This window comes from Scyliorhinus canicula, chromosome 30 (assembly GCF_902713615.1).
Source record: "Scyliorhinus canicula chromosome 30, sScyCan1.1, whole genome shotgun sequence".
NCBI classification, from domain to species: domain Eukaryota; kingdom Metazoa; phylum Chordata; class Chondrichthyes; order Carcharhiniformes; family Scyliorhinidae; genus Scyliorhinus; species Scyliorhinus canicula.
Window position 1 is genome coordinate 12161173 of NC_052175.1, and position 8646 is coordinate 12169818.

Here is an 8646-nt window from a genome sequence, read left to right on the forward strand (position 1 = left end):
GAAATCCTCCCCCCTTCTGTAGAAGCCCACTGTTTAAACATAGAACAGTACAGCACAGAACAGGCCCTTCGGTCCTCGATGTTGTGCCGAGCAATGATCACCCTACTTAAACCCACTTAACCCGTATACCCGTAACCCAACAATCCCCCCATTAACCTTACACTATGGGCAATTTAGCATGGCCAATCCACCTAACCCGCACATCTTTGGACTGTGGGAGGAAACCGGAGCACCCGGAGGAAACCCACGCACACACGGGGAGGACGTGCAGACTCCACACAGACAGTGACCCAGCCGGGAATCGAACCTGGGACCCTGGAGCTGTGAAGCATTGATGCTAACCACCATGCTACCGTGAGGCCCTTAATACATTTCCTAATACATCTAATAGGTAAAAGTCATAGGGCGCGATTCTCCGCCCCCCACGCCGGTTGGGAGAATAGCGGGAGGGCCTCCCGACATTTTTCACGCCCTCCCGCTATTCTCCCCCCCCCCCCCCCCTCACCCGACCGACGTCACGAATCGCCGCTCGGCGAGCGGCGATTCTCCGGGGCCGATGGGCCGAGCGGCCGGGCCTTTACGCCCGTTTTTTCACGGCAGCAGACACACCAGCTCGCTGCCGTCGTAAAAACGGGCGCTGGATGCCCGTTTTGGGGCCCACCGATCGTCGGGCCTGCGTCCAAAAGGGACGCACTATTTCCCCTCCGCCGCCCGACAAGATCAAGCCGCCACATCTTGTCGGGCGGCGGTGGAGAAATGCGGAACCGCGCATGCGCGGTTCCGTCAATGGCGTGATGACGTCACCCGCGCATGCACGGGTTGGAGCCGGCCGCGACCTTGACGGTCGTTAAGGCCGCGACACCGTGATTCCCGGGGTCCCGCTCCTAGCCCCGATGGGGGAGGAAAATCGGGTCCCGGGAACGGGCGTGAAGGCTGCCGTGAAACACGGCCAGTTTCACGGCAGCCTTTACGACTCTCCGCATTTGCGGAGAATCTCGCCCATAGTTCGAAAGATAGCTATTTGGTATTGAGCCCCTGGTCTATTGAATCACTCTGATGTACAGTCAATCACCACGAGACGAGAATGGTGGAACGATCGAGGCTTTATTGAACAAGATGTTGTGCCTCCTGCAGCTGGAACCAGAATGGCTGCTGCACAGGAGAGCACACACTATTATACACCGCCTGCTGGGCGGAGCCAGCAGGCAGGGATTTACCATTGTACCTCTAATATACCGGCAGTGCCGTAATACATATAATATACCACTAGTGGTGTTCACCACACACTCATTACCTTATGTCATTTAAAAAACACACCATCAGCATTTCAAGAACAGAGCAGCAAACTCCTATTCCTATGCAGCGAGAAAAATACATCGGCAAGATAAAATAAGCCAAGGACAAGGCAGGCGTGTGATGAGGCAGCCGAATCGCGTTCCTAGCTGATTCCCGTACCAGCCTCCCCGAACAGGCGCCGGAATGTGGCGACTAGGGGCTGTTCACAGTAACTTCATTTGAAGCCCACTCGCGACAATGAGCGGATTTTCATTTTCATTTCATTTCAAGAATACATTTTAGGTTAATGCTGCCTATAAAAGACTGACAACTAAGGCTCAAATCAAACTCACTTGATGTTAATCCAAACCAATTAGGATTACATAGGGGTGTAATTCAGATGGTCGAAGACAGATCTGATATAGTACAACTGTGAGGTTACGTTCGGCCATTTTTAGCTGGATGTCTCCCTCCCTCTTCCTTTTTCCGGAATTAATCTCTACTTTGATTTAACTATTCTCGCTCTTTCATATTTCACTTTCTGACTTTGACCTTTGAAGTTATTGCGAGCTGTTTGCCTGAACATTTCTGCGATTCTTTGAAAGTTTCAATTGTCTACGAAAGGGGCTGGTTTAGCTCACTCAGCTAAACCGCTGGCTTTTAAAGCAGACCAAGCAGGCCAGCAGCACGGTTCGATTCCCGTACCAGCCTCGCCGGACAGGCGCCGGAATGTGGCGACTAGGGGCTTTTCACAGTAACTTCATTGACGCCTACTCGTGACAATAAGCCATTTTCATTTTCATTTCATTTCAAATTGCCTTTTAAATGACTCTCAGTCATAATCAATAGAAGACAAATAAAAAGATTCTTATCTGGGCCTTTGCCTCCCCGGCAGCCCGGAGAGGGATCTTGTTAATATGGAGGGACTCGAAGCCCCCGAGTATGGAGACTTGAGTCAGCGACATGGCTGGGTTTCTCAAGCTGGAGAAAATAAAGTTTGCCTCAAGAGGGTCAATGTTGGGGTTCTCTCGGAGGTGGCAGCGGCTCGTCGACTTTCTCGGGGAAAATTAAAATGTCAGCAGCAATCTGAAGGGGGAGGCTGGGTAGGTGCAATATGGGGCTGGTTTAGCACACTGGGCTAAATCGCTGGCTTTTAAAGCAGACCAAGGCAGGCCAGCAGCACAGTTCAATTCCCGTACCAGCCTCCCCGAACAGGCGCCGGAATGTGGCGACTAGGGGCTTTTCACAGTAACTTCATTGACGCCTACTCTTGACAATAAGCGATTTTCATTTCATATGGTTAAGGCATGTACAGAAGGGGTTGGATGGGAAATGTCTAGTTTACCATGTTTATGTTGTTATTGTTTTGTTTGTTATTGTTATAAAAATTTAGCAAAAGCTTCAATAAAAATATTTTTAAAAAACGATCCTTATCTGCACCTGACAAGTTTTAACTTAAATTTCTACTGAGATTTAGTGATTCGCAAAGTGCAGCTGAATCCGGATGGTCGATCTATCACCTCCCCCCTACAGCCAGATATCGGAACTGCAGTCGCCGCCGGGGTATCGGACTTCATGGGCAAGGGATGGCCCGTCTGGTTCCTTCCCGAAGTCGACGAGGAAGTTCTTGTTGACTGTCAAGCCTCCCTTCTCGGTATCCACATCGATCTGCAGCATCACCGAACCTTCCCTGTAACACAGAGCATTATCCGGGACTCAAACCCTTCAGCTCCCAACTCTCCCTGCGGACAAGGCCCATGGGAATGGCTCCACGGAGGAGGGATGAGGACAGGGCGGAGAGTGTTGGGTAGTGTCCTCTCTGGAGAAGGGAAGGCCGGGGGGCGTGGGGGGGCGATTTTAGAGAGAGATGTTCAAATCTGTGAAGGTTCTGGGCAAAGGCCCTGATGGGAGTTCTGTACAGGCCCCCCTCGCAGTAGTCAGGATGTGGGGCATAAAATAGGGCAGCATGGTAGCACAGTGGTTAGCACTGTTGCTCCACAGCTCCGGGGTCCGATGTTCGATTCCCCGCTGGGGTCACTGTCTGTGCGGAGTCTGCACATTCTACCCGTGTCTGCGTGGGTTTCCTCCGGGTGCTCCGGTTTCTTCCCACAGTCCAAAGATGTGCGGGTTAGGTGGATTGGCCGTGATAAATTGCCCTTAGTGTCCAAAATTGCCCTTAGGGTTGGGTGGGGTTACTGGGTTATGGGGATAGGGTGGAGGTGTTAACCTTGGGTAGGATGCTCTTTCCAAGAGCCGGTGCAGACTCGATGGGCCGAATGGCCTCCTTCTGCACTGTAAATTCTATGATAAAGCAGATAGAAAAGGCATGTAAGTTTGAGCTAGGGAAGTGGGATGGAAATGTTCGGAGATGGGAGGGGAAGGGGATTTAGGCACTAAAAGATTTATTTCTTGGGGGTCAGTTTGCAGGATTGAAGAAGATGCTGGAAGCGAAGTATGGGCTGGAGCGGGGGGGAAATGTACATGCAGGTTCGAGATTTCGCCAGGAAGGAGATACAGAGCTTCCTGAAGGAGCCGGCCTCCACATTGCTGGAGGAGGTGCTGACGACAGGGGGACTGGAGAAGGGGGTAGTGTCGGCCATTTACGGGGCTATTTTGGAGGAGGAGACGGTGCCGCTAGAAGGGATCAAAGCAAAGTGGGAGGAAGAGTTGGGAGAGGGTATAGAGGAGGGGGTCTGGTGTGAGGTGCTCCGGAGAGTGATCGCCTCCACCTCGTGCGCGAGGTTGGGGCTGATACAGCTGAGGGTGGTGCACAGAGCACACCGCACGAGGGCGAGGATGAGCCGGCTCTTTGAGGGGGTAGAAGATGCGGGGGCGCTAATCACGTTCATATGTTTTGGTCCTGCCCAAAGCTGGAGGATTACTGGAAGGGGGTGTTTTGGGTAATCTCTAAAATGGTGCACGTGAAACTGGACCCGGGCCCTCGGGAGGCCATATTCGGGGTGTCGGACCAGCCGGGGTTGGAAACGGTCACGGAGGTAGATGTCGTAGCCTTCGCCTCGTTGATTGCTCGAAGGCGGATCCTGTTGGGATGGAGAGCAGCCTCTCCACCCTCTGCCCTGGCGTGGCGGGGGGGGGGACCTGTTGGAATACTTGACTCTTGAGAAGGTTAAGTTTGAACTGAGGGGAAGGATGGAGGGGTTCTACAATTCATGGGCATTATTCATCATGCACTTTCGAGAATTGGATCACATCGAACATTGGGGGGAGAAGTTGGGGGGGGGCTGGGAGCGTTGGGGGGGAGGGGGACTGTGTTAATGGTGACTATGGGTGATCCCTGATTCCATTTTGTCATTGTGGTGATAACCACTGTAGTTATGTGTACTTGCAGTAGGGGGATGTATGCCTGTACCTGTAATACAGGTTCTTCCGGTAAGCCCCTGCCGGCTAGCTCCGCCCACAGGGAGCTTGTGTATAAATATGTGTGTGAGTCACTCAGACCTTAGTCCACAGTTGCAGATGGAGGAATAGCATCGCACAGCAATAAAGCCTCTATTGTACTAGTCTCTCGTCTTTGAGTATAATTGTTAGCGCTACAGTCCTTTGTTTGCCAATGTTCGCGTGCCAATGTTTGGAGTTTGGTGGGAGATGGGATCGTTGTTATTTTTTTTAAAATTTAGATTAGCCAATTTTTTTTCCAATTAAGGGGCAATTTAGCGTGGCCAATCCACCTACTCTGCACATTTTTGGGTTGTGGGGGCGAAACCCACGCAGACACGGGGAGAATGTGCAAACTCCACACGGACAGTGACCCAGAGCCGGGATCGAACCTGGGACCTCAGCGCCGTGAGGCGGTTGTGCTAACCACTAGGCCACCGTGCTGCCCTAAGGGATCGTTGTTATTGATATGGGGATTGACATCACATTCGTTACTGATTATTGTTGGGCGTAAATTTGAGAGAAAATGTGAAAAAGGAGGAGAATAAAAAATATTGTTAAAAAATAAAAAGGCATGTAAAAAAGGCAATATTACAATAATCATGGGGGACTTCAATATGCAGGAGGACTGGGAAAATCAGGTCGGTCATGGATCCCAAGAAAAGGAATTTGTGGAATGTCTACGGGATGGTTTTTTTGGAGCAGCTTGTGACAGAGCCGACGAGGGAACAGGCAATTCTGGATTTGATGATGTGTAATGAGGGGGGGAGGAACTTATTGAGACTTACAGGATACTGCGAGGCCTGGATAGAGTGGATGTGGAGAGGATGTTTCCACTTGTAGGAAAAACTAGAACCAGAGGGCACAATCTCAGACTAAAGGGACGATCCTTTGAAACAGAGATGAGGAGGAATTTCTTCAGCCAGAGGGTGGTGAATCTGTGGAACTCTTTGCCGCAGAAGGCTGTGGAGGCCAAATCACTGAGTGTCTTTAAGGCAGAGATAGATAGGTTCTTGATCAATAAGGGGATCAGGGGTTATGGGGAGAAGGCAGGAGAATGGGGATGAGAAAAATATCAGCCATGATCGAATGGCGGAAGGGCAGCAGGGCGGCACAGTGTTTAGCACTGCTACCTCATGGCGCCGAGGTCCCAGGTTTGATCCCGGCTCTGGGTCACTGTCCATGTGGAGTTTGCACTTTCTCCTCGTGTCTGCGTGGGTTTCGCCCCCACAACACAAAGGGCAGCACGGTAGCATTGTAGGGCAGCACAGTAGCATTGTGGATGGCACAATCGCTTCACAGCTTCAGGGTCCCAGGTTCGATTCCGGCTTGGGTCACTGTCTGTGCGGAGTCTGCACATCCTCCCCGTGTGTGCGTGGGTTTCCTCCGGGTGCTCCGGTTTCCTCCCACAGTCCAAAGATGTGCAGGTTGGGTGGATTGGCCGTGATAAATTGCCCTTTAGTGTCCAAAATTGCCCTTAGTGTTGGGTGGGGGTTACTGGGTTATGGGGATAGGGTGGAGGTGTTGACCTTGGGTAGGGTGCTCTTTCCAAGAGCCGGTGCAGACTCGATGGGCCGAATGGCCTCCTTCTGCACTGTAAATTCTATGTAAATTCAAAGTGCAGGGTAAGTGGATTGGCCACACTAAATTGCCCCTTAATTGGAATAAATGAATTGGGTACTCTAAATTTATTATAAAAAATGATTGAATAGCGGAGCAGATCGAGTGGCCTAATTCTGCTCCTATGCCTTATGGTCTTATGGCCTGAACAGTAGAGAGGGGGGAACAGATTCGAAAATGTTAACACACAGATCTAAAAGTGGGTTTCATCCGGGTGCTCCGGTTTCCTCCCACAGCCCAAAGATGTGCAGGTTAGGTGGATTGGCTGTGCTAAATTGCCCCTGTGTCCAAAGATGTACAGGTTAGGTGGATCGGCCGTGCTAAATTCTCCCTTAGTGTCCGAAGATGTGCAGGTTAGGTGGATTGGCCGTGCTAAATTGCCCCTTAGTGTCCAAAGATGTGCAGGTTAGGTGGATTGGCCATGCTAAATTGCCCCTTAGTGTCCAAAGATGTGCAGGTTAGGTGGATTGGCCGTGCTAAATTGCCCCTTAGTGTCCAAAGATGTGCGAGTTAGGTGGATTGGCCGTGCTAATTTGCCCCTTAGTGTCCAAAGATGTACAGGTTAGGTGGATTGGCCGTGCTAATTTGCCCCTTAGTGTCCAAAGGTTCGGTGGAGTTACAGGGATAGGGCGGGGGATTGGGCCTCGGTAGGCCGCTCTTTCGGAGGGTCGGTACAGCCTCGATGGGCCGAATGCTCTCCTCCTGCACCGCAGGGATTCAGCGATTGGCAAAAGAAGCAACAGAGGCCTGGGGGGTGGGAACCCCGAAGGCGCTACCTGAGGGAGTGGTGGGGGAAGATTTGATTAAGGCTTCCGCGAGGAAATGGGACTGTTATCTGAAAAGGGGGTTACGGGGGAGCGTCAGGAGCTACATTGTTCCTTCAAGGGGCTAGCACGGGCATGCCAGGCTGAATGGCCTCCTCCTGTGCTCCACCGATCTGTTGATTCTGAGCCAGGATAATTGGATGGGGTGGGGGGAATGTGGGCAAGGTGTCGACAAGACGTGAAAGAGCCATGCTCCCAGCATGCAATGGACTCACTTGATCATCTCGGGGTAGAATTGCTTGTCCCATCCGCTGTACAGCGAGGTGGTGACGTACATGCGCTTCCCATCCAAACTGAGTTGGATCATTTGCGGTCCGCCCCAAATCCTCGTCCCCTGTTGGGAGCACAAAAAGGTTCTTTTACTGGAGTGAAGCAGGAAGATGAAAGGGAGACTTGGGTTTTGCCGACTCTGGCCCTGAGCAAGCGACATGTCCTCGCTTATGGCCGTAGCGACAGGGACTCGCCTGACCCCCACCGAAAGGTGAACCTTATCTCCACCGCCCCACGAGACCAGACCGGCCCGCGCGCAACCCCCCCCCCTCCAGTGACCTTGCGGAGAAATTGCGGTGCGCCCTGCTGTACCGAGACATGGCTCACTCCGCCCACGCCACACTGCGCCATCCAACCTGAAGGTTTTTCAATCCACCGGAAGAAGGCCTCAGGCAAGACGAAGGGCAGGGGGCGTGTTTGCCTCCTGATCAACACCTCCTGGTGCTCGGATGAGCAGCACGGTAGCATGGTGGTTAGCACAATCGCTTCACAGCTCCAGGGTCCCAGGTTCGATTCCCGGCTTGGGTCACTGTCTGTGCGGAGTCTGCACGTCCTCCCCGTGTGTGCGTGGGTTTCCTCCGGGTGCTCCGGTTTCCTCCCACAGTCCAAAGATGTGCGGGTTAGGTGTATTGGCCATGCTAAATTGCCCTTAGTGTCCAAAATTGCCCTTAGTGTTGGTTGAGTGGGGTTACTGGGTTATGGGGAGAGGGTGGTGTGGGCTCGGGTAGGGTGCTCTTTCCAAGAGCCGGCAAACTCAATGGGCCGAATGGCCTCCTTCTGCACTATAAATTCTATGAAAATTCTATGAAAGCTCCAGTATCTGCCAGCAAAACTAACGAGCTGGTCAATGACTTCAGGAAGCAAAGTACTGTACACACCCCTGTCAGCATCAACGGGGCCGAGGTGGAGATGGTTAGCAGTTTCAAATTCCTAGGGGTGCACATCTCCAAAAATCTGTCCTGGTCCACCCACGTCGACGCTACCACCAAGAAAGCACAACAGCGCCTATACTTCCTCAGGAAACTAAAGAAATTCGGCATGTCCACATTAACCCTTACCAACTTTTACAGATGCACCATAGAAAGCATCCTATCGGGCTGCATCACAGCCTGGGTATGGCAACTGCTCGGCCCAGGACCGCAAGGAACTTCAGAGAGTCGTGAACACCGCCCAGTCCATCACACGTACCTGCCTCCCATCCATTGACTCCGTCTACACCTCCCGCTGCCTGGGGAAAGCGGGCAGCATAATCAAAGATCCC

At 52.2% G+C, this 8646-nt stretch overlaps 1 protein-coding gene across 1 annotated transcript in view; it reads right to left on the reverse strand.

Annotated features, from left to right (window-relative positions):
* Positions 1 to 2629: 2629 nt before the first annotated feature.
* selenbp1 (selenium binding protein 1) overlaps positions 2630 to 8646 on the reverse strand; it is a 44821-nt gene continuing 38804 nt past the window's right edge. Inside the window, exons 11-12 of the mRNA XM_038787248.1 lie at positions 7331 to 7449; positions 2630 to 2965 (exon numbers count right to left, since the gene is read on the reverse strand). Of these exons, the coding sequence (XP_038643176.1) occupies positions 2803 to 2965; positions 7331 to 7449 (282 nt within the window). The 3' untranslated portion in view covers positions 2630 to 2802. The remainder of the gene's footprint in view (positions 2966 to 7330; positions 7450 to 8646) is intronic.